This window comes from Pipra filicauda, unplaced genomic scaffold, assembly GCF_003945595.2.
Source record: "Pipra filicauda isolate LSUMZ 115617 unplaced genomic scaffold, ASM394559v2 scaffold956_size73061_pilon, whole genome shotgun sequence".
Lineage (NCBI taxonomy): Eukaryota > Metazoa > Chordata > Aves > Passeriformes > Pipridae > Pipra > Pipra filicauda.
In genome coordinates, this window is record NW_024105149.1 from 2948 (window position 1) to 29437 (window position 26490).

A 26490-nucleotide genomic window follows, 5' to 3' on the forward strand; every position below is an offset into this window, starting at 1 on the left:
ATAGAAAAATAGAAAAAATATAGGAAAAAATCTTTTTCCTAATTTTCTATTTTTCAATTCTTTCTATTTTTTTCTATTTCTTCCCATTTCTCCTGTCATGTCCCTTCCCACTCTTCCTTTCCAAGCAAGGCTTTTGCCAGTGTTATCCTTCTTGGATCCTGGAAAACCAACGCTTTGGCTGCTCACTTCTCTCTTTCTCTTTGCCCACTGACTCTGGAATATATCAAATATTAAATATACAAAACACATAAAATACACGAGCAACCAGATCAACTAAATCCGATCAGAAAAATTCCAACTCTTTCCCAGTTTCTCGTTTCCAAAGCAGAGCCCAAGGCAAACAGGGAGAGATGTGTCCTCCAAATATTATTCCCAGACTCCAGGAATTTGCCTCTCGGATGTTTCCTGCCCCAAGATCGATGTCTTGGGGTTTGATAATTCTCCAAGTCATCTCCTTAGTGACTTTTTTTCCATGTTTTCTTCGGGAATGAAGAGCTGGCTTGGCTTTGGATCACCAAGGGAACAGGGGCAGCACCACACACACCAATCTCCCCCGCTCAGGAGGGGATTCCACTTCCAAAATTATCCCAAATCCACCTCCCACGAAGGTAAAAAACCATAAAATCTAAAATAGGACATGAAGGCAACACCTTTGGAGCTGAGATGGTGAAAATATGAAGCTTAACAAGAAATTCCACTTAAATAACTCATTTTACCACGGAACACAAAACATCAGAGGGATCCACGTTCAGGAAGGGGCCAATATGGGAAGTCTGAGGTGATGGAAAACTGGGATGATCATGGAAATGGCAGAGAAATCCAAAGTGTTGTTTGGATTCATCTTGCCAAGACCCAGAGGAATTTTTTTGGACCTTTGCTCTAAGGAGATTTTCTTTGCTTTCCACGTATCCTTGTGGGCAGAGAAAAGAATTCATGGAATGCCAGGATGGGTTGGGTGGGAAGGGACCTTAAAGATCATCCCATTCCATCCCCTGCCGTGGGCAGGGACACCTTCCACTAGCCCAGGTTGCTCCAACCTGGCCTTGGACACTTCCAGGGATCCAGGGGCAGCCACAGCTTCTCTGGGATTGTTATATTCCAGTGGAATATTTGCATCCCATCAAGTGCCTATTTCTTGCAGGTGGGAGAAGAGGAGAGGAGCTTTGGACAAGGGATGGAGGGACAGGACACAGGGAATGGCTTCCCACTGCCAGGGGGCAGGGAGAGATGGGATAATGGGAAGGAATTGCTGGCTGGGAGGGTGGGGAGGGGCTGGAATAGAATTCCCAGAGAAGCTGTGGCTGCTCCTGGATCCCTGGAAGTGTCCAAGGCCAGGTTGGAGCAAGCTGGGCTGGTGGAAGGTGTCCCTGCCCATGGCAGGGGTGGAATGGTCCCTTCCACTTTTAGGATCCTTTCCAACCCAAGCCATTCTGGGATTCTAGGATTGATTTCCTGGCTTCCACAAATTCCTCTTCCCAATCTGCTTTTGAACACTGTTTGCAGGCACAGAAGATCCTCTCCCAAGGTCTGCTCTGGTGTTCCAAGCAGGAGTTCCAAGGAGTACAACTCCCATCACAATCACATCATTATCTCCAAACCTGTCTTGGCTTCTTCTGTGTGAGCACTTCCCAGCCTGGAGAGATCCTTCTCTCCCACTAACAGCCCAAGATACATCCCTGTGTTTTTGCCACCAGACTACAACAGGAAAAAAAAAAATATATAAAAGAATAAAACCCCACAAGCAAAAAAATATTCTAATTTTCTGACTTTGGGAATAGCCCAGTTGTTGTTTTAGTGCCTGTTTGGATCCACTTTATTCAGTAAAAGCCTCATTTTCCAACTTGCTGCTTTGGGGGAATCCAAGAAAACCCTCCTGAAATTGTTCCGGGATGAATCCCATCGCTGCTCAAAAATTGGGCCACGTTTCTAAATGTGCCTTTTTCATTCTCCAGCTCTGGGAATGCAGAGAAATTCCACAAATACCCACGTGAAAGGGCTGACACTCATCCTTTGTTCCTTGATTAAGAGTTTATGAATTTGTATTAAGTCACTCCGTGTTTGTTTTCACCTTTCCCAATGATCAACACAAAAGCTGCTCGTTAACACCCTGTTCCCTTTCCTGTTCACTCCTCTCCTAATTAATGTCATCTGCAATCTTAATTAGCAGCAAGTTTTGCTCATTGTTGCAAATATTACCCTAGTTAAGATGTGACATTGCAGATATCAGTTAGATAACAGCACCCAGACAGCTAAAAAGGCTTTAATTCACATTTAAAAAAAGGCTTTAATTCACTTAATTACCACCATGACAATTATGCATCGGCCCAGACATTGATCCAAAGGGCAGGTGGCACCAAATATTTTATGGAAAACTAAGGATACATCCATAGAAGCAGTTGGGTGGATATAATTATCTCAGAGATTTCTAGCACAGGAGCTAGAAAGCTTTTTAGATCACTGTCCTGTTCATTTTTAATAGTTTGGCTCCTAAAATAGAGTTGGAAGGGAAAATATCTTATCATGATGTGGTACAGTAGAAGAGGAGGGGCTTGTTGGTTGCCTGATTTTTTCACACTGACGAAAAATCATGGAATTATGGGATGGATGGGGTTGGGAGGGACCTGTGTGAGGCCCCAGAGGTGATGGGAGTGAGCCAAGTGTGCGAGGTCACAACAGGAAATGTTCATACCCAGATGATTTCAAGTTGACATCCCAAATTATGACCCTGCCCATCTGTCCACCCAGCTCACCCCTTTGTCAAAGCAGTTCCCTGACTCACCAAAAACACAGAACAACCTCAGTTTTGAAGTATTTGCAATTCTCCAGCCAATAGAAATGAGGATTTTTGCTGCACTCTTCGCATTTCAGAAAAATCCCCAGAAATCAAATCCCACCCGTCAGATAATTCCAGGGATTCTGGCTCCACACCAGAATTCAGGGTGTGGGCATTGTCCCCACAGGGAATATTCTGCTTTTTCAACCTCTGTGCCACCACAGGGCAAGGATTTGAAAGTTCTCCCTGGCAACTTCCCCAACATTCCTGAGGGAAGAGATGTCCCAGCTGCTGGATCCCAAAGCGTGGCCCAAAAGGCTGATGATGAGCCCAGAGCTTGGATACTGCCAATCACAAAATGCCCTGGGGAGCCTGGGCAGTGCCAACCACCCTCTGGAAAAACCTTTCCCTAAAATCCACCCTAACCCTGCCCTGGCACAGCTCCAGCCATTCCCTCAGTTCCTGCTTTCCCTTCTTTTCCCCAGCTCCTCATTTGCTGGAAATTCACCTTAAAGACTTTTAACACTTGAACTTGCCCAAGTAAATTAATCAGGAAGGAGACTTTTCCCCCCATTGTGGCAATTTTCCCGATCAGAAATTCAAATGAGGAAGGATTTGTTGGACATCTCTGCACTTTGAGGACAAACACAAAGATGCCTTTTATTTTAATCTCGCTCCTGCAAATTAACACAGTCACGGAGTCCTCAAAATTAAAAAACCCCCAAAACATAAAGGTTTAAACCCAACTGGTAAACACAGCTTGGAAATCATTCCGTGGCCCAAATATTAAGATTTTTAAGAGGAGATGAAAGAGGCAATTCCAGAAGAAATTTCTGTTCCCTCACAAGTGAAGAAGATAAGCCTTAACAACATGTGCATGCAAAATAGAATATGATTCCTTTTCCAACAAGAAAAACTCCTGTATTTTGCTCCAGGTCACAGAACAGTGTGACTGGAGGAGAAGTAAAGAGTGATGAGGGCTGTAATTATTGATTAATTCTGCTTTAGAAGGCTGGAAAACAAGTCTGTGTCCAAATGGACCACCTCCCTCGTGGCCTGGAACTCAAATATCCCCTCCCTGGAACTGCTGGAGGTTTTCAGGCTTGCTGGGGGATAAATGTCATATCTGGCAGGGGGGGAGATGCAATTAATACCTTCAATTTTGGGAGAGAATTTTAATCAGGATTAAACCTGCCTGTTAAAAATTTAAATAAAATAAGAAAAACCATAAGTAGGTTTTCCAACCTGAACACAGATAGAGGCTTTTGTGGTTTTTAGAGGAAAACAGGCTTTCCCCCCCCACACATTATCCTGTTAAAATGATGATTATTTTATCCGTGTCTATTAAGAGCAGCTGGAGGTGAGTGCCCAGTGGTGTTTGACACGATGCAGGATCTCAGGGAAAGGTTCTTCCCCCCGAGGGTGGTTGGCACTGCCCAGGCTCCCCAGGGCAGTGGGCACGGCCCCAAGGCTGCCAGAGCTCCAGGAGGGTTTGGATGATCCTCTGGAACAGGATGGGATTGTTGGGGTGTCTTGGACTTGTAGGTCCCTTCCAGCTCAAGATATTCTGGGATTCATCTGTTCTGGCCACAGAAAACACCTTTATTCTGGAACAGAACTGGAAGAGTCACAAGAAGTGAGGGAGTGACAGGTTTAAATGTTCTTATCTGGTTCAAACAGAGAGAATTCATATGGAATGAAGGTCATTATCCATGGATGTCCATCTCATTCCATTGCCAGGGATGAAGGTCGGTGAAACTCATATTTTAGGAGCCTTAGTGGGCTCCTCGTGGTCATTGCCAAGGCTGAGTTTATCTGGATTGATAAAGCAGTGATAAAAACAAGGGAAAAGTGAGGTGATTTAAACTCCAAATATTAAATACTGATCCTACCACAGGGACAGCAGCGATGGAAACACCACCAGAGCGTGGCTGGGAAGGTTTAATGGTGACTTTTGTTGTCACAGTACTGGTTTTATTTGCTTTTTTACAACACCAATATTGCAGTGCAGCTGAAGGAGAAGAGGGAAACCCTCCTGGAGCTGTTTCCTGAATAATGGAGGAAAAATAACGATGTTGGAAAGCAGCTGCTCCAGGTGGCTTCTTGAGAGCTCAGCCAAGCACGTGGCTCGGTGGGTTTTTTTTAACATAGAATGATTTTTTCTTTCTTTCTTTTTTTTGGCTTTTTTTTTTTGATGTTGGGTTATTTTTGTCCGGCCAATGTCTCTCTTCAGTCAAAAATAATTCAAGCAGCTCTACCTTTCGTTCCTGAATCGTAAAATTGAGTTGTGGCTTGAGAAGTGAAGTGCCCTCAGGGGTGGGGAGGGATTTTTTTGGGAGCAAACAGAGCTGGGAATTGCCAAACCAACATTCCTCTGCTGCTTTGGTGTTGGATGACCTTGTGCATATTCCAAGGATTTGGCTTCCTGGGGAGGGAGAGATGAAGGAATTGGGTGGCCGAGTCAGGACTGCGATTCCCAGGATCTACTGGGAGCACTGGTTGGCTCCTGCAGGAGGATTTGGAAGAGGTTATGGAGATGCAGAAGCAACACCAGGGAGCACAGACAGGCATCCAAACCCAAATGGGATCAAACATGGGAAGATCCAAAGTGCACCTGCAGAGGTGGCTGGTGGGAAGTGACTCTGTTCTCCTTCAAAAGGTCTCAAGCTGACAGTGGTTGGCAAATTTTCTGTAATGTCACAGCAAGAAACAGGAATTCTGAGTGGTTTAAAGAGGATAAATTCAGATGACAAGGAGGTTTGGGACACCAGGAACAGAGGGGTCTGGAGCAACCTCCCAGTGACACCACCCGTGAGAGGAAATCAAAGCGCCTTTGAAATGCAATTTATGACCAATTTATGACCAGATGGGAAAAGGTGGGACTTCAAGGGACATTATGGGATCCACTCTGCTCTTCCCAGACTTCTACACTGGGTTCATGAGCCTGAACCCCCCGGAGTCACCACAGGGAGCAGGGGAAGGTCACTGCAGGAGTGAACCCAGACTGCAGGAGAAGGTCAAGGAGCTCAATGTCTTCTGTGGTTTCCAGCAGCACCAGCACTGAAACATCCCCCAGCCAGATGAAAATGAAGAGTTCAGGTGCCCAGGACAAAATTCCACCCCTGAAGGACCCACTAACACCATTGGAATGATGTCCCACTCCCTGAGCATCCTTCCCTGCCTCCCCCCAAGCTCTCGCTGGAGGGCAAAGGATCTTTAATTTTTTAAGACAAGTGGAGTTTGCAGACTTGAGGAATCATCATTTCCCTTTGTTTTTAAGGAGGGCAAGCAAATTTTCCTGTTTGACAACATGAATAGCAGGATTTGCTGTAATTCTCACCTAATCTGGGCTCTGCACAATCATCAGTGTTATCACCAAAAGCCTTCATTTAATAGACCTTACGAAAAGCAGCTTAGTTATCAATATAATATAATATTTTTTTTTTCCCAGTAGATTAAAGCTCTCTGTGCTTCAGGAATATTCCTCCATAAAGGTTAACGTGGAAGAGATGATTCAATATCCTACAGCAAGTGCAGGAGCAAACAAAACCTAAATATTTCAAAAGCAGGGAGATAAGAAAAGCAAAGCCCACTAATGTGATGATGTCACATCTCTGATCCCTCTTTTTTTAAGGCTGGAAAAGCAGTTCTGGATTTTTGCATTTACCAGTTGAAAGGAGAGCTTCATAAAACCTGATTTAACTGCTAAATGCTGCAGGAAAATCTTTGTGTTTAGAAATTCATGTTTATGGACGGGGCTTGGAGCAACCTGGGCTGGTGGAAGGTGTTCCAGGGGTTTGGAATGAGATGAGTTTTAAAGTCCTTCCCAACCCAAACCTGTCTATGATTGTGTGTTCAGAAGACCAAAATTCCACTTTTCTCTGTTTTCCCATGGAATTGAAAGAAAGAAATCTGGGATGTGTTTCCCTGGAGAGCAACTGGAGGCAACTGATGCACTACAGGAAGCTTGTTCCCTGTTCCTGCCTTATCACTCAGTTTTCCAAGGAATTTATTCCAATGATCAGCTGGAACATGAGTGAACAAGAGATTTCTGAAGTTGATCCTGCCTTTACACCAAATTTGGACTCAGAGCTTTAAGAAATCCAAGACTGATTAACTGTGGGAAAGAAAAATCACGGAGCCATGATCAGGAATCGTGACCTGGGTGTTCGTCCCTCAAAAGTGGGAGGTTTCTGAGGAAATGACCTCCAGTTGCACCAGGAAAGGTTTAGGTTGGATATGAGGAGAAATTCCTTCCTGGAAAGGGTTGTCCAGCCCTGAAACAGCTGCCCAGGGTAGGGGTGGAGTCCCCATTCCTGGAGGGATTTAAAATCCACGTGGATGTGGCACTTGGGGACGTGGCCTTGGCAGTGCTGGTTTGGACTTGATAATCCTAAAAGTCTTTTCCAACCTAAATGATTCTATAATCCCATGATTCTACTTTGGACAGGACAGGAATCCCAGGAGATCACTCCCAGAAAGCTGAAAATCTGGGAGTCTCAACCTCATTGTGAGTCAGGAGCAAATCCAGCCACGGCTGCTGATCCTTATCCCCCAAAAAACCCACCTTTAAACAGGTGCTGCTTTTATGGATACATTTATTTCATCCTAATCAATGTGGAATCACATATTTCATGGAGTTTATTGGCAAAAGCTTCTCAAGGAAAAAAACCAACAATGTTAAATGAGGCTTCTGAGAAGTGTAATTTTTATATTTTCCTTCCATTCCTTCCATTCTTTCTTTCACTCACAATATATTTCACAAAATATATTTACAGCTCCCATCTCCCAGCCTGGTTCCTTGAATCTTTGAGAGACAGCAAGTCCTGCTTTGGAAAACGAGCCCAAATCACTTATTTAAAACCAAGTGCTGGTAAAACCATATTAAATCCTTTTACTCCACTTCTCTGAGCTCTAAATTGATCCTGAACTTTGGCAACTGGATTAAATCTTAGAAATTTCCTCAAGAACGAAACCACAAAGATGGGAATACGGGTCAATAACAAGCAAATATTGCTGCTCTTAAAATGGGCTATTTGAATAAAAAAAAAAAAAAAAGATCAAAAGAAACAAAACCTCCTCAATCTGCTTTTGGTGGGTTTTTTTAACATAGAATTTTTTTTTTATTATTTCTTTTTTTGGCTTCTTTTTGATGTTGGGTTTTGTTGAGGGCTGGGAAATTGCTGCTATTTTTACTTCATGATGTTCTGGTATCTCCAGAAGACAAGATATCTTGGAATTATTTCATCAAACATGGAGGAGCAGACTTGATTTCCAGCTCTGGTGCCAAGGGAAGGTTTCAGCTCCCAAATTCCTCAAAGGAATGAAGCCTTGAGTCACCTCAGGGATGTGCCAATTTAAAACAATCATTAGGGAATCCTTAAAAACTAGGCTTGGTTTTGTTGAGAGCTGGGAAATTGCTGCTATTTTTAGTTCATAGGTGTTCTGGTATCTCCAGAAGACAAGATATCTTGGAATTATTTAACAAGAGCAAGCAAGTCTGAAGGAACAAACTTTATTCCTGGTGCCAGGGAAGGTTTCAGCTCCCAAATTCCTCAAAGGAATGAAGCCTTGAGTCACCTCAGGGATGTGCCACAACAAACCCTTAAAACAATCATTAAGGAATTCATCCCTAAGTCAGTGGATCATAGAATTGAATCCTGGAATCACTAAGGTTGGAAAAGGCCTCTAAGACCATCAAGTCCAGATGGATGGTGGCTGGTGGTTGTTGAATTCTGAGGGAAGCTTCCAAGAGATGAAAAGGCAATTTTAATTTGAATTTTAAAAGAAAACGAGAAAGAAGAAGGGAATGATCATTTATTTCTCTCTCCCCGAGAAGGCTCTAACAAGAATAAAGAGGTTTTGGTTCCTGGAAGGAAGATTTGGGCTGGGAAAAAGATTTCTGGGGTGAAGGGAGACACTGAGTGGGGGAAGAGACGGGTGAGAGATGTCACATGTCCTAAGCTGGAAGTCTTGGAGCACAGGTTAGATGGGAATCTGTCAGAAAAGGGTTATCTGGGATCTTTTCCTGACTGACAGGGGTTGACTAGAATCATAGAATCATGGAATGGTTGGGTTGGAAGGATCCTTTAAGTCCATCCAGTGCCACCCCCTCCACGGGCAGGGACACCTTCCACTAGACCAGGTTGCTCCAACTTGGCCTTGGACACTTCCAGGGATTCTCTGGGCAACCTGATTCAGTGAATCTGGAAATATTCATGTGATCTTAATTATGATTATTCCACCTCTTCATTAGAGTTGGGATCTCACGTTCAGTTCCTCTCACAGCAGTGAATTCACAGACCAAAATGTATCTTCTCACCTCTTGGGTCATTATCTGATGGATCACTTCAAAGTTCACCATGTAAAATCATTAAATCACAATTTTGGAAGCAGATTTCTAAATGCCATAACTCTCCTGAACATCCAACACCATCCACTACCTTATTTTCAGTGCCCTACTCAGGAATTTCCTGTTGGTCTTTATTTACTGCTTTTATTACAGGGGAACAAAAGGCTGCTCAGAGCAGACAGATAATTCCTGTATTTCCATTTTTTAAAAAAAATCAATTTCAATGAGCTTTTTAAAAGCATTTTCAGTGCACTCATGAGGTAAGAAAGCGGCTCTGGCAGCTGTGAAATGACACAGAGACACATTTCCTCTAAATATTTATACGGACTCAAGATAAACCATCGTCTTTAACAAATATTTTGGGATGGTTTCCTATAAAATGGGTGCTCCAGGAGGGATGGTTTAGCAAAAAAAAAAAAAAAAAGAAAAGGCATTTGAGATGGAACAGCTTGTGTAGTAAAATTCCTTCTGCAGCAGGGATGGAAAAAGCAATTGGAACCAGACAACTAGAAAATGAGAGTTGTGAGACAGTATTTGCAGGAAGAGCCGTTTTTAGGTTTGTTTTGAGTCTGGAACTTCCTAAAACATCTTGTTGCTGCCTTTTCTCTTCCTATTTTGAGGGATGAGTTGTGGGGGAATTCATTAAGGAAGAGATTGGACGTGGGATTTAACTTGGATCCACCGTTGTCTGACAGCCTTCTGGTTTTTTGACTAAACAATTCAATTTTGAGTTTAAATACAATTCAAAATGTGTTGGATTTAGCTGATTTTTTTTTTTACCAGTTTGGATTTCTACCAATGAATAACAGCTTTAGAAATCAGAGCCTCGAAAAGCAATAATGGAAGTAGAGGAAAAGGCTTTTTATCACAAAAAAAAATGGATGTTGTGACTCTTCGAAGAGCCCGGGACAGCCCAAATCTCAGTTCCTGTAGGAACTGGACACCAGAGACTTGGCTCCATGGGAATTATGGAAAGATAATTGTTGGGTTTAATTTGGAAAATCAGAGTTGTTGAGGTCATGATGGTCTAACACATCTCTGCGTCTCCTGGGCTGGCTGGTGTGGACATTCCTGGCCTTGCCGTGGCCAGCCAGAAATGGGGTTCCTTGTGACTGAGATTGATACCATTTGAACCATTTATTGATGATTCTCTGAAAGAAATACCAGTTTTGAGGAACTGTTAGACACCAGATCAGGGATTATGGGGTCAGAACCACCTTGTGTGGGGAGGGGGTGGAGGGGGAAAGGATGGGTAGAACCTCACAGAGGTGGGGTGGGGTCGTGTCCCTCAGTGCAGCCCCAGCAGCCACCTGGGGAAGCCCTGGAGTGGCTGTCAGGGAAAACTGGAACAACACACAGCTCCTGGAACCCCTGACCCAGCAGGGACAGTGAGGACACTGCCCTGTAACACCCACAGCTCCTACAGCCCCACATCCAGCTGCAGCTGCTTTTGGGAATGGATTCCTTCCGAGCTGGGGCAGGTTGGCCGGGCTGGGGGAGGCCCCAGGGCCCATGGCAGTGTGTCACAGGGCCCTTTGTGACACGGTGGCCGTCGCCCAGGGGATGGGCCGGTGTCCTTTGTGACCCGTGGGGATAAAGGTGTTGGCGGCAACGCGGCCACGCCACCGTGCTCGGAGCGGGCGACTGGGCAGGACGGGACAGAGCGGTGCTGTGAGGAGCCTCCTCGCAGCCAACTCCTTTCTCATCGACCAGGAGCGTTTCTGAGAGTTCTTTTTCGATCAACTTCCCTCGAGGCCACAGCACAGGAGTTGGGGACCCGGAGCATTTCTGAGGTGACCCCACTCCCTGTGGGAGTGGCCCTTGAGGCCAGGCCACGGGCCTTGGTGCCCTGGAGCTTTTCCGAGGAGTCACCAGTGCCTGTGGCAGCAGCCCTTGAGGCTGTTTTTTGAGACTTTGCCACCAGGGGCTTTTCCAAAACATCCCCAGTCCCTGTGGCAGGAGCCCCACAGGCCATTGTGTCACACTTGGCCGCCAGGGGTTTTTCCCAGGTTTCTCCCCCGCAGGTGCCCTCAACACCAGACTGTGCCATGGCGGGGGGATGCTTCGGCCTGTGCCGGCTGCTCCGGAGGAACAGGAAGAACAGGAGAGGCCCTGGAGCTGGCCCAGCACAGGAGGCGGAGGAGGAGGTGCAGCACTTCCAGCCACTGCAGCAGGGTGAGTGCTGGAGCTGGGCCACAGGGATGGTGGCTGCAGCCAGCTGGGCCCCTTGCCGTCCCCTCTGGACATGGCCAGGGAAAGGGAGGGGGAAAGGGGGGCCCAAGGCTGATCCCCCCGGCATCCGTGCTCCATCCCCTGGGCATCCCAGGGCCGGCCCTGCCTGTGGAGCACAGGGCTGGGCTGTGTTCTCTGGCCTCTCCCGCGGCCCCTCAGCTCTGACTGCGCTCGCTCTTTGCCAGATCCAGGCCGGGACCGCCCAGAAGAGCAGGACCGCGCCCGTGGCCGCTTGCGCAGGGCAGTTCAGGTACCTGCAGCCATCCCTCCCTGGGCTGGGCCTGCTGTCCCTGCTCCGCCTGGCACCGCTGTCAGAGCACTCCATGCCACTTCCCTCTCTTCCCTGCCCTTTCTTCTCCTGCAGAGGTTGCTGAAATTCGTGGGAGTTCGGCGCAGAACAGCCACGACCGCACCGCCCGAGCTCCCGGCACAGCCTGACACCAGCGCAGCCGAGCTCGAGGTGGAGCCGGATGTCAGCACTGCACCGAGGGACTGTGCAGCCAGCGGTGACATGGCACCCATGGATGGCACAGCAACCTTGGACATGGCAGCAACTGATGGCACAGACACCACCACCATGGCAGCCATTGATTGCGCAGCCACCTGTGACACGGCACCGGTTGATGGCACAGACACCTCTGACCAGACACCGGTTAATGGCACAGCAAACTCGGACATGGCACCACTTGAGGGCACAGAAGCCACTGACACTGCACCTCTCGAGGCCACAGCCACCTCTGACACGGCACTGACGGATGGCACAGCCACTTTTGACACGGCACTGACCGACACCGAGACAAGCTCTGACACGGCACCAACAGATGTCGGGGCCAAGGCTGACGCCACGACTGAGAGCATCGCAGACACCGACTGCCTGCCCATGGACAGTGTCACTGATGCTCCCAGTCTGGACATTTTGGAGGAGAAAACTGTCTCCAATGTGAATGAAGTAAGCAGCCTGTGGCCAGGGCTTGAGCCTCCCAGGGGTCTTGTGGACCCTCAAGCCGGCTCTGCTGGGCCCCCAGAGCCTTTGAGGCCAGCACAGTGTGGTGGGAAGGGAAGCCCTTCCTGCGGCAAGCTGGGCAAGCTGCTGGCTCTGGCAGCTCTCCAAGTGTCTCCCACTCCCCTCCAGGTGCCAGCCAGTGTCAGATCCATCCACCAGTGGCTCACGTGCCGGGAGTCTCCAGAGGTCAGGCCGCCCATTGCCATCCGCAGGCTGGCCCACGCACACCCTGGGCACGTGGTGACGACTCTCCTGCACTGTGCCCCAATGTGTGACAGGTACAGGGCCCAGCTGCTTTGCTGCCTCAGGGCTCACCAGCCTTTACAACCCAGCACCCCATCCAGCCTGTCCCTCCTGGTCTGACAGACAAGTGGACAATTTCAGCACCCTCTGGCCCCTCCACTTCCCAGCCCTGGCATGTCAGTCCCTGATCCTGCTGCCATGTGCCCTCCCTACCCCTCAAGGCACCGTGGCTCTGTCACCTGGGCCCCCACAGCTCCCAAGGCCCAAACCCCCCTGACCCAGAGCTCTGGCTCCACAGAGCTGCTGCAATCCTGTGGAGGACCATCGCCTCCTCGGCCACCACAGCACACAAGGTGCTGCCAACGCTGCTCGGGGTGATGGAGGACTGGCCACTGCACAGCGTGTCCACCTCCAGCGGGGACCACATGGACGTCTTTGCCCTGGCTGTGAGTTTCTGGAAGTGGCCTTTGCTCCTCCCCACGTCGCCTCTCCAGCGACTCTCCATCTTCCCCCACCCTTGCATCTCCCTCAGGCCTTGGGCTGCAAATGGGGCTGAGGGGCAGGTTCAGGGGCAGCAGGCCGGCTGCTCCCCCTGGCTCTCCCTGGCCTCTCCCTCCCTCTGGGCACTGATGGTGTCTCCACGTGGCTTTCTTGCAGGCAACCCTGGCCCTGTGGCTGATGGTCCAGGAGCCCCAGTGCCAAGATGCACTGTTTGATTATGCCCCTTGTCTCCTCCTGGCTCTGCTCTGCCAAGTTTCTATGAGCACTGAGCAGATGCCACAGGAGGTCAGCACCTTCTGGAGGGGATGCCAGGAGCTACACGGCCTTCCCACCCACCCCAACAGGTGCTCCATGCCCGTCCCCTCTCCCTGCCGTGCCCTCGGGGCTGGGGCCAGGGCTCCCAGCCTGACATGGCCTTTGCTCTGCACACAGCTTTGTGGTGCAGACCATCCGGGCCCTGCTCTGCCGGCTGCAGTGGGACCAGGAGCTGGTGTCAGTGGAGCGCAAGCGTGGCTGGGACGCGCTCCTCTCTGCTGACACCCACCACTACGCGGTGGGGCTGCTGGCCAGGTGAGACAGCCTTGTCCCCGCTGCCCCTGGCATCTCTGCCCTGGGCACGGGGCAGCCCACACAGCCCCTGGGGGCGTGGGACAGAGGGTCTTGGCCCCAAGGGACGGCCCAGCCAGTGCTGGCAGAGCTTTGCCCACCCGACTCAGGACCAAGGGTTCCCTTTTTGCCCTGACAGGGAGATGCGCCACGTGTTGGTCCCCTCCTATGGCCCGCTGGCAAGGCACCTGCTGGGGCTGCTCAGCAGGGAGGGGCCCCGCTGGGAGCTGCCTGCCCTGGCCTTCCTTGTCGAGGTGAGCCCGATGGCCAGCACTGCCTGGCCCCGCTGCCTCCCCCTCTCTGCCCTCTCACAGCCGCAGCTGCCCGGGACGGTGCCTGCGCCCTGTGCTGCTGCCTGGGCCCAGCCCTGGCCGGCTCCGCGCTCCTGCCGCCCGCCCACCCCGGCACTGCTCTCTGCCTTCCAGGTCCTCAACTATTTGGACGTGAGCGCAGGTGATGACAGTGTCCTGCAGATCCTGGCAAGGCACCTGCAGAGCCAGTGCCCAGAGAGGCGGCGCCTGGCTCTGCGAGGGCTCCTGGTGCTCAGCGGGGATCCCTCCATGGTGAGAAGGGGGCAGGGGCTGAAGCCACACGGGCAGCCTGGGGCTGGAGAGGGCAGTGGCTTGGCCTTGGCTGGGCTTCGGGAGCTGTGGCAGCTGCTGCCAGATCTCCTGCCTCCCTCTCCAGCTGCCCAGGCCCTGTGGGACAGGCCTTTGGCCTCTGGGCCCCAGGGCAGCAGCGTGGGTTTGCACTGCCAGAATGGGGTTGGTGGGGCAGCTGTTCAGGGCTTCCCAGCACAGCCTTCTGTTCCCCACAGGCCAAAAGCATCTGCAGCCTGTCTGAGCCCCTCCTGGAGCTGCTGCGTGATGGAGATGGAGAGCTGGTCAGGATGACCCTCTCCCTGTTCCTGAATGTGCTCCAGGATGAGGAAGACAGGAAGGGACTCAGCTCCACTGCCCCGGGGCTGGCTGAGGCGCTCCGGCCAGTCTTTGACAACGTAAGGCTCTGTGCCCCCAGCCACAGGCACTGGGTGCTGCCAGGAAACTCGGTGGAGTTTCAGGTCTGGGCCTGGAGGGCCTGGAGCAGGCAGTGCTGAGGTCTTTTTTCTTCTTTGGCCCCAGGACAACAGCCACGTGCAGCTGCTCTCCATTCGCCTCTTCCGAGAGGTGATGGAGGTGCTGGCGGAAGAGGGAACAGAGCCCTGGGAGATGCAGGTGCGCCAGAGCCTGGTCCCACTGTTCTTCCGCTGGCACGACGAGAACCAGCGCGTGGCAGAGGTGAGCACTGCTGGGCTCTGGTGTCCCCGGGGCAGGGGCTGGGCTGCCTCCTGCCCTGGGACCTCAAGGGCTCAGGCCTCCTGCTGCCCTTGGAGCAGGGACACAGGGGCTGTGCCCTGGGCTGCGGTGCCATGTCCCGCTCTCTGCTGCTCTGCAGGCCGCTCGGGAAGCACTGCTCTGGGCTACAAGCTTCCTCCAGAGGAAGGACCTGGAGCAGCTGCTGGAGACAGAGCAGCCCTTCAGATTCTGTGACTGCCTGGTAAGGATGAGTGCAAAGGCCCAGCCCCAGGCTGGAGAAGCCCCCAGTGTGCAGTGTGCCGGCTGGCCCTGTGCCCCTGCCCACTGCTGCAACCACAGACACCCCCCTACTCTCTGCAGATGGAGAAGGACAGGAGCCGAAGGGGCGAGCACCTGCAGCAGGCCCTGCCCTACCTGCAGAGCCCACAGGAGCCCCTGCGAGAGGCGGCCGTCAGGTTCATGGGTGAGCCCCGAGGCCGCGGTCCCTCCCCGCCCCGCTGCAGCTCGGCCCCAGCCCCGGCTGCTGCAGCGGCAGCACGATGGGCCCAGGGATGTGCTGGGGAGCCCCGAGTGCCCTGGCGGCTGCTGCCGCCCTCTGCCAGCCCAGCCCCGGGGCCTCCTGATGCGGAGCCCCTGGGCCCTGACAGCCTCTGTGTTCCCAGGGGTCGCCGGCTGGCACATGAGGGAGTGGCAGCAAGACCTGTGGCCCATCCTCAAGGGTGAGTGAGGGCAGAGAGGCCTCCCTGGGGGCTGCCGGGGACCAGCACAGACCCTGGGCAGGGAGCTGCAATCCCTGCCCTGCCTGCACAGGGCTCTGCTCCCTGCACACCATGGCCAGAGCACACACACATGGCAGGGGCAGGGTGCCCATTGGTGCCCAGAACTTTCCCGCTCATCCCCTTGGCCCCTGCTCCCTCCTGGCTGTGCCAAGAGCTGCCTGGCATGGCCCTGGCAGGAGGGGCTCCTGGGGTCCCTGCACAGCCACTCTCTGACCCCGGCTCCCTTCCTCTCTCTTCCAGGCCTTACAGCCATGAGCGAGGACGACTGCCCCTCTGTCTCCAACATGAGAGCTGCACTCGTGGACACTTACAGCCGGGCCATGAGAACTCCACCTGCTCCGCTGAGACGACCAATGTCCCTGCAACAGCCCCCCACCACAGCCCAGGGACCACTTCTCAGCGCGGCTGCAGCTCCAGCTGATGTTGGACCCAACTGAGCCAGCCCGCAAGGCCAGGCAGCTCCTGGCCTCTGCAGCCTCAGGGACGGCTCCCTCCTTCCATTCCCTTCTCCTGACCCCACTTCATCCTTCCCCTTCCCCTGATGTTAATAAACCCTGGCTTTCTCCCCTTATCTGTGTCTTGGTGCAACTGAAAGGGCACAAACCCTCAGCCCTGCAGCTCACGGGCCCGCTCCTGCCTCTCTTTTGCCCCCTGCACCGTGGGCACACACCCCCAGAGGAACATGGGAGCTCATTATTCTGAACCCCTGGATCATTTAAATACGTAGCATGACATTTGCTGATAGAATAATAAGAAATCAATTAAAATTAAATTAAAATTAAAATTAAAAATAATTATCAAAATAGCACAGAGCGACTTGTTATCCTGAACCCCTGGATCTGACCCCGTCTTTATCTTTCCATGAAATCCATCCCAGTGACTGGGAAAGGGGAAGCACCAGCAATCCCAGATTCCCAGTGTTCACCTCCTGGAACATCCCCAGCCCCAGCTGCCTTTAAAGCACAAATCCCACCAAGTTTTCTTGAAGTTTGGAGTTGTTATTTCTCAGGAATTTGCTGCCCAACCTCCGGAGAGGAGATTATTCCATGAATAATCTTGGATTATTCCCTCCTCAGAGGGAGCAGGGAGCACTCGGAAGTTTATTGAGAGAATAATTTGTTCTTTAACATCAAAAACTGAGAAAGTGCAGAGGCAACAAGAAGGGAATGAAAATAACTCAACCAACACCCTTTCAGACACTAAAAAAAAAATCCCTTAAAAATGAAATTCCTGAAAGGAGGGACCAACAGAGCTGTTGGATTGACAGGGAATCATTCCCGGCCCCTAATCCAGCATCTGTTATCTCCAAAAACAGGCTGCAACGAAATCCCTGTGCTCTGGGGGAAAGTGTGCTGTGAAAAACAACCACTATTAATTGATTCCACCAATTAACTGCTAATCCAGGAGCCCTGATTATGATTAGTCTCCCAATCAATTCGTTTGATAGAAAGCTCTTTAAATTTGCCAAATTGCGGCTCAGCTCTTCCCTCTCCTGCTTTTTTTTCACTTCTTTCATCTAATTAACTGCTTTTTCCAGCAGTGAAAAGTGAGTTTTTTTCTTAATTGCCTCTTGACCCTTCCCCACTCTCCCGTGTTCCTGTCTTTAGAGGTGCTTCATCAGGAGAAAATGAAAATGCTCTCCAGGAATTAAAAATGTCGTTGGGCCCAGAGGAAACTTCCCGGCACAGGCTGCGAATCCTTTGGAATGATGTTTGCACAGCTTTTTTCCAGGGAAAAAGTCTGGCTCCTCTGGCTCCTGGATGGGCCTTCAGGCAATACAGGGAGATGAACCTCCGTGGAACTTCCGCGAAAATTGTTGGGAGCAACACCAAAACTGAGGAATGTGAGGTCCGGGAGGGGGCTGTGCTGCCACTGGAGCAGCCCAGGTGTCCCTAAATAGCCATGGAATCGTTGGGAAGAGTCTCAGTGCTGCCTCCAGCTCTGGGGGCCGATATCAGAGGGATGTGGAACTGCTGGAGAGAGTCCAGAGGAGGCCCCGGAGATGCTCCAAGGGCTGGGATGCAATTCCTGACTGGGAGGGTGGGGAGGGGCTGGAATAGAATTCCCAGAGAAGCTGTGGCTGCCCCTGCATCCCTGGAAGTGTCCAAGGCCAGGTTGGAGCCACCTGGGCCAGTGGAAGGTGTCCCTGCCCATGGCAGGGGGTGGCACTTGATATCCCATCCTTCACAGCTGCCCCATCCTTCCCAGATATCCCATCCTTCCCAGATATCCCACCCTTCCCAGATTCCCATCCTTCCCAGATGTCCCATCCTTCCCAGATATTCCATCTTTCCCAGATATCCCATCCTTCCCAGATATCCCATCCTTTCCAAATTCCCCATCATTCCCAGCTTCCCCATTCTTCCCAGATATCCCATCCTTCCCAGCTGCCCCATCCTTCCCAGATATTCCATCCTTCCCAGATATCCCACCCTTCCCAGATGTCCCATCCTTCCCAGATGTCCCATCCTTCCCAGATTCCCCATCCTTCCCAGATATCCCACCCTTCCCAGATATCCCATCTTTCCCAGATATCCCATTCTTCCCAGATACCCCATCCTTCCCAGATTCCCCATCATTCCCAGATTCCCCATCATTCCCAGATACCCCATCCTTCCCAGATTCCCCATCATTCCCAGGTATCCCATCCTTCCCAGATGTCCTTTATGGATCCTGGCACAGCTGGATTGGGATTTTAAATGCTCTGCTGCCGTTCTGCTCCAAATCAAGCCATGGGAAATCCCAAAATTAATCTTTCCTATGACATTCCAGCTTGGAAAAAAGAAGGAGCATTTCCATCCTGCTGCTGCATCAGGATATGGTGGGGAGAAAAAAAAAAAGACAAGCTCAGGGGAAAAGTGGATGGAATATTTTTAATTAATAATTATTTACCAAAATAATGTGAGATCCAAACATATCCATGTCCTCCATCCCTCTGGATAAAGAATTTTCCTCTTTCTTTCACTTCCCTTGTTTTCCCTTCAACAAAGAGGTTTATTTATTGTTATTTAGCATATTTTGTAGTTTTTTATATTATTTATATATATAAATATATATATTTTATAAATATAAAGTTTTTTATATTATTTGTATATTTTTATATTATTTAGTATATTTTAGTATATTTTATATTTACTAAAATACTATTAAATCAATACTATTAAATGTATTTAGTAAATACCTACTATTATTTATTATATTTTATATTCACTCTATTTCATCATATTTAGTGTAACTATGACATTATTTCACATAATATATAAAAATTTTAATTTACCATCATTTTATCACAAAAAATTATTCTATTTAATATATTTACTATAGTATATATTATATCATAATATATTATACTATATATATAAAATATATAAATATATAAATATATATTATATATATTATTATATATTATTTTATTATATTATATATATTATATTATATATTATATTATATATTATTTTATTATATTTTATATTATGTTATATATATTATTATATATTATATATTATATATATTATATATATTATATATTATATTATATTATGTTATTTATATTATATTATATTATATTATATTATATTATATTATATTATATTATATTATATTATATTATATTATATTATATTATTATAGTAACTCAACATCAATACCCCCCTGGGGTGAGGTCTGGTGTTGGTCCAGCCACCACCACTTGGAGGATTTCTCCCTAAACATGAATTTCTCAGGGATTTTTCCTCTTTTTCCAGACAATTTTGGAAATCCTGGTAGTTTTTAAAATTAAACTAAATTTCATCAAAATTAAAATTTCTATTTTTTTTTATTTTAATGCAGTTCCCCAAATCAAAACCTTCTCATTTCCAAACCAATCTCATGTTCACTTGCCCAATCCTTGTCCTTCTTCCAGCCTTTCTTGGGATAATTTTGGACCACGTGGATCAGGTTTGGGACCCAATTCAGGGCTATTTTTCATGAGACCTTTACACTCAATTAAATAACTTATTCCTTTGGTTTCTTTACACTAAATAAAATAACTTATTCCTCTGATTTTTTTACACTGGATTAAATAATTTATTCCTCTGATTTCTTAGCACTGAATAAAATAACTTATTCCTTTGATTTCTTTACTCTGAATTAAATAACTTATTCCTTTGATTTCTTTACACTAAATAAAATATCTTATTCCTCTGATTTCTTTACACTGAATTAAATAATTGATTCCTCTGATTTCTTTACTCTGAATTAAATAACTTATTCCTCTGATTTCTTAACACTGAATTAAATAATTTATTCCTTTGATTTCCTAGCACTGAATTAAATAACTTATTGTTCTGTTTCTTAAAACTGGATTAAATAACTTATTCCTCTGATTTCTTACACTAAATAAAATAACTGATTCCTCTGATTTCTTTACACTGAATTAAATAACTTATTACTTTGATTTATTTGCACTGAATTAAATAATTTATTCTTTTGATTTCTTTACACTAAATAAAACAACTTATTCCTCTGATTTCTTAACTCTGGATTAAATAAATGATTCCTCTGATTTCTTTACACTGAATTAAATAATTTATTCTTTTGATTTCTTTGCTCTGAATTAAATAACTTATTCCTTTGATTTATTTACTCTCAATTAAATAACTTATTCCTCTGATTTCTTAGCACTGGATTAAAAAACTTATTCCTCTGATTTCTTTACTCTGAATAAAATAACTGATTCCTTTGATTTCTTTACTCTCAATTAAATATCTTATTCCTCTGATTTCTTTACTCTGAATTAAATAACTTATTCCTTTGATTTCTATACACTAAATAAATTAACTGATTCCTCTGATTTCTTCACACTGGAATAAATAATTTATTCCTCTGATTTTTTTACACTGAATTAAATAATTTATTCCTCTGATTTCTTTACTCTGAATTAAATAACTTATTCCTCTGATTTCTTTGCTCTTAATTAAATAATTCATTCCTTTGATTTCTTTACTCTGAATTAAATAACTGATTACTCTGATTTCTTTACTCTGAAATAAATAACTGATTACTCTGATTTCTTAGCACTGGATTAAATGATTACTCTGATTTTTTAACACTGGATTAAATAATTGATTACTCTGATTTCTTAACACTGAATTAAATAACATTTTCCTCTGATTTCTTTACTCTGAATTAAATTTCTTTATTCCTCTGATTTCTTTACTCTGAATTAAATAACTTATTCCTTTGATTTCTATACACTAAATAAATTAACTGATTCCTCTGATTTCTTCACACTGGAATAAATAATTTATTCCTCTGATTTTTTTACACTGAATTAAATAATTTATTCCTCTGATTTCTTTACTCTGAATTAAATAACTTATTCCTCTGATTTCTTTGCTCTTAATTAAATAATTCATTCCTTTGATTTCTTTACTCTGAATTAAATAACTGATTACTCTGATTTCTTTACTCTGAAATAAATAACTGATTACTCTGATTTCTTAGCACTGGATTAAATGATTACTCTGATTTTTTAACACTGGATTAAATAATTGATTACTCTGATTTCTTAACACTGAATTAAATAACATTTTCCTCTGATTTCTTTACTCTGAATTAAATTTCTTTATTCCTCTGATTTCTTTACTCTGAATTAAATTTCTTTATTCCTCTGATTTCTTTGCTCTGAATTAAATAACTTATTTCTCTGATTTCTTTACACTGAATTAAATAACTTATTCCTCTGATTTCTTTACACTGAATGAAATAATTATTCTTCTGATTTCTTTGCTCTGAATTAAATAATTTATTCCTCTGATTTTTTTTTCTTCCAGACCTGGGAATTTTCCAACTTTTTTTTTCCCCTCCTCAATTAACCTTCATCTTATTCCTTTCCACAGACCAAAAAAAAAAAAAAATCCTTTATACTGCAAAATAAATGTCCCTTCTGGGCCTGTTTGCTCTTCTAATAATTACTTCATTAAATTTTTTTTATTCTTTAATTTTTATGAGATTTCTCCTGCCACCAAAAAAAACCCCCAAAGAACTCGAATAATTAAACCTGCCCTTAAATAAACCCTATAAAAATTTAATAATATTTTTATGTGCATCATTTAATTCTTATTGATTTTCGAGTAGATTGTGTCAGGAAGCAAAAATAAATTTTAAAATTTAATAAATTTATTTTATTTGTAATATATATATTTATTAAATTATTTAATAAATTTAAATCATTTCCATTTTTAAATCAGAATTTTATTTTCTCGCCACGAGGGTGGTCCAGGAATAAAATAATAAAAAAAAAAAGACTTTATAGGAATTGTTTTGCTGATTTGGGAGGGAAATGCAAAAGGCACAGAAAAATGTAAAGTATTAATTTAAGAGCAAGGCAAAGCAAAAGAAATAACTGAAGCCCATCTCTCCCTGTCCTCTGGCAGTGGGAAGCCATTCCCTGTGTCCTGTCCCTCCAGCCCTTTTCCCAAATCCCTCCCCAGCTCTCCTGGAGGTTCCCTTTAATTAAAGCAGAGTTTATCACTCTCCAAATCAAGCAGGACCAGCCAGAATTCCCATTTTTCTGTACTCTGGAGGTCTTTGCTTTGAGATGGCATGGGATGTGGAGAAGTGAGCAGAGGGATTCCTTTCCCATGTCACTCCTGGAAATCACAGAATCCTAAAAAGGTTTGGAAGGGTTTGAACAACTATAAAAGGGTTGGAAGGGACCTTAAAGCCCATCCAGTGCCACCTCCTGCCACAGGCAGGGAGACCTTCCAATATCCCAGGGATCCCAACCTGGCCTTGGACACTTCCAGGGATCCAGGGGCAGCCACAGCTTCTCTGGGAATTCCATTCCAGCCCCTCCCCACCCTCCCAGCCAGGAATTCCTTCCCAATATCCCATCTCTCCCTGTCCTCTGGCAGTTTGAAGCCATTCCCTGTGTCCTGTCCCTCCAGCCCTTTTCCCAAATCCCTCCCCAGCTCTCCTGGAGGTTCCCTTTAATTAAAGTAGAGTTTATCACTCTCCAAATCAAGCAGGACCAGCCAGAATTCCCATTTTTCTGTACTCTGGAGGTCTTTGCTTTGAGATGGAATGGGATGTGGAGAAGTGAGCAGAGGGATTCCTTTCCCAGGGCACTCCTGGAAATCACAGAATCCTAAAAAGGTTTGGAAGGGTTTGAACAACTATAAAAGGGTTGGAAGGGACCTTAAAGCCCATCCAGTGCCACCCCCTGCCACGGGCAGGGACACCTTCCAATATCCCAGGGATCCCAACCTGGCCTTGGACACTTCCAGGGATCCAGGGGAAATCACAGAATCCTAAAAAGCTTTGGGTTAGAAGGGACTTTAAAGCCCATCCAGTGGCACCCCCTGCCACGGGCAGGGACACCTTCCCCCAGCCCAGGTTGCTGTGCCATAAAAACACTTTAAAAAAAAGCTTCAGGAATTTTTTTCCCCAGCCAAAATAGAATATTCCGGTCAAAGCCACTGTGCCTTCCCACTTATCCGGTGTCCCAACATATTTGATGAAGGGCAACCCAACTGATCCCAAAAATCTGGCAGAAATTTTGATTTTATGACAATTTTGCCACCGCTCAACTCCAAGGCTGTGACTGATGAATAAAAAACCCACATAAAACCCCCCAAAGACAACCCTCTTATTGGTATATTCATTAATTATCCATTGGGAAGTGAAATCCAGGTGATTTTAGTCTGGGATGGAGCCTGGACAACATGGACAATACTCAAATAAATCCTAAAAATTAACAATTCTGGATCAATGCAAAATATTCCCTCCTTTTCAGAGAATAAATTCCTTTTTTGCCCATTTCTGTGTCCACATTTTCCTGTTGTTTCCAGCAGATTCCCTAATAATTAACTCCAGATTTCACAGGCAAATCACAGTTTTCCCTTTGTGAATCCCACCTGGATTGTGCCCTTTAATTCCAATATCTCTGAATAATTGGATTGTGTCCTTTAATTCCCAATATCTCTGGGGCCAAACAAACCCATCATCATTTTTTTTCTTTTCTTTTTCATGTTTTGTTTTGGTTTTTTATCATTTTTTTCCGATGGGTTTGATAATTTTTAAATTTTTTTTTAACTGTCAATTGCTAATAATTTTTTTAAACTATTAAAAGTCTCTCTGTTCGTAGCTGTACTTTTTACATTCCTATTTTAATAACTTGCTTATTTTTGTATTTTTGCCCATCTGAACCCATTCTTTCGAAATTCAGGCCGTTTTTTACCTCACAAGAATAATCAGATCGATTCCAGGATAATCAGACTGATCCCTCACGACGTTAAACTCATTTATTGGGAGGGAGGAACCTTTTGTGCACACGAGGCAATAAAATGCCTTCACAGCTGGGATGTAAAAACAGCATTTTTTTCCCTTTCAAACCAGCTTTTATTACCATCTGATTTCCTTTTAAAATCTAAAAACCAGCAAGAAAAAATAAGCTAAACTTGTGGGTTTTTTTTTCTCCTCCTGCATCCAAAGATGAGGCACCTGATTAAGCTGATTCCAATATAAAAAAAAAACCAATTTTGCCTTCCATGGATTTTTATCTTTTCCATTTCTTTGCCTGTTTTTCCCCTCCCCTTTTTCCACATTTGCACTTGTCGACAAAGGTGATACCAAGATATGTAAAAGCTGATAAAAAAAGCAGCAAAAATGAGAATTATAAAAACCAGACACATCTCCTGGCGAGGAGCAAATCCCTGCAGGCTGCAAAAACAGCCTTAAAAGCACAATTTCCACCACTGGAATCATTTAATCATTATGAGATTATGAACACAAGGGGGGGGGGAGAAAATTTAAATGTTAATTTTGGGTAGTGGGTCTAATAGTGATTTGGGGTAAAATGGGTAATTTGGGGTAAAATGGGTGATTTTGGAAAGCCCCTTTTTGACTGCAGAGCTCAGAGGTTTCATCATTTGTCTCTGCTCTCAATGCCAGGCATTTATGATCTATTTGATTTATAATTATAATTTGTTATAAATTATTACATATGCAATAAGTAATATTTTGATTTTTTACCGCAGAATGACATTTCAGGAGTTGGGGTTTTTTATTTAAATTCGCTTTGAATGCATCCCAGAAATAAGATTTGACAGCCATCAAATGCTGCTCCTGGTTCCTGGAGCTTTGGGAAGCGCTGGAAGAGCGTCGTGAAGGCCATAAATGTGTAAATCTGCTGAACCACCTAAAAATCCTGGGAAAAGAAGGAGCTGGGATGTTTGTCTGCTCTTGCACAAGATTTCACTGCCCAGAATAGAGAAATCCCTGCTTGAGGTTCTCCTTATCACTGAAAACCGTGGGAATCCTATGGAAAAACTCCTCAAACTGACAGACAGAGCTGCTCCCTCCTGGATTTTCCACTCGGAAAGGCGGAGCTGCTCACTCCGAGCATCCTTTTCTTTTGCTACCCAGAGTCTGGGAGAGAAAGGGAGGTTTTATGGCCAAAATCCTCTTTCCACCCCATTCCTCATCTCCAGGGCACCTGGGTCCACCAACCCTCCGGAGAGGCACTGTGGAAAAAGCACTTCTATCCCTCTCTATCCCCCTCTATCCCTCTCTCCCTCTCTCTCTTCCTGCAAAGCTAAACCTCCCCAAACCTTTTTATTAAGGTGCGGCCTCAGAGCAGCACCTTTAATATATTTCTGGGCTCCTTCCAGCAGCTGGGAAGGAGCGTTTTCTCCCCGTAAAATCCGATTTTCACGCTGCTCAAAGCCGCTGATGCCGCTGATTTACATCACAAAGGCGCGGCTTGGCTTTGTGCCTCCCCGAAATCCCGGAATTCCAGCGATTCCCGGGGAGGAGAGGAGAGATTAGGCCGTCTGATAAAGAAGTCATAGCTCCTTATCCGCGGCAAACAATCAATGGCTGGATAATTAGTTGCATTTTGCACTGTTGGCATTAAAATTCGCCGGGGTTGAAACTTCTCCCCTGCCCTCCCCCTGTTCATCAGAGCTTCGCTCCCGCTCCGCCCGGAACAGCTTCGTTTGCTTTTCGCTTTTAATTAAAAAGGCAAACTTTCTGTGTCTGCTCGCTCCGAAAATGCAAACGGTTCTTAATTAAAGCACAATAGAGCGCCAAAAAGAAGCGTAATTAGTCGGGCAGCGCAGCTTCACGACGTGACTCCTTCTGGGTGTGCAGACACTGGGTCTGAGGGGATGGAGGGAACCATCAGCAAGTTTGCAGATGACACCAAGCTGGGGGGAGTGTCCATCAGCTGGAAGGCAGGAGGGCTCTGCAGAGGGACCTGCCCAGGCTGGATCCATGGGCTGATTCCAAGGGGATGAGGTTCAAGCAGGCCAAGGGCCGGGTCCTGCCCTTTGGCCACAACAACCCCCGGCAGCTCCAGGCTGGGCCAGAGGGGCTGGAGAGCAGCCAGGCAGGAAGGGAGCTGGGAGTGGGGATGGCCAGGGAGCTGAACAGGAGCCCCAGTGTGCCCAGGGGGACAAGAGGGCCAATGGAGCCTGGCCTGGCTCAGGAACAGGGTGGCCAACAGGGCCAGGGAAGGGATTCCTGCCCTGGACTCAGCGCTGGGGAGGCCACCCCTGGAGTGCTGTGTCCAGTTCTGGGCCCTCAGCTCAGGAAGGCCCTGGAGGGGCTGGAGCAGGGCCAGAGGAGAGCAACGAGGCTGGGGAAGGGACTGGAGCACAAGTGCTGGGAGGAGAGGCTGAGGGAGCTGGGGGGCTCAGCCTGGAGAAGAGGAGGCTCAGGGG

At 46.6% G+C, this 26490-nt stretch overlaps 1 protein-coding gene across 1 annotated transcript; it reads left to right on the top strand.

Annotated features, from left to right (window-relative positions):
* Window positions 1-11039: 11039 nt before the first annotated feature.
* On the top strand, window positions 11040-16355 carry LOC113983387 (maestro heat-like repeat-containing protein family member 6). The gene is made up of 15 exons (XM_027712444.2): window positions 11040-11300; window positions 11543-11607; window positions 11722-12306; window positions 12490-12638; window positions 12902-13049; window positions 13261-13448; window positions 13537-13674; window positions 13850-13964; window positions 14136-14273; window positions 14528-14707; window positions 14832-14987; window positions 15145-15246; window positions 15366-15468; window positions 15668-15724; window positions 16025-16355. Exons 1-15 carry the CDS (start codon window positions 11174-11176, stop codon window positions 16219-16221), a joined length of 2448 nt encoding a protein of 815 aa, XP_027568245.2. The 5' UTR covers window positions 11040-11173; the 3' UTR covers window positions 16222-16355.
* The last annotated feature ends 10135 nt before the right edge of the window (window positions 16356-26490 follow it).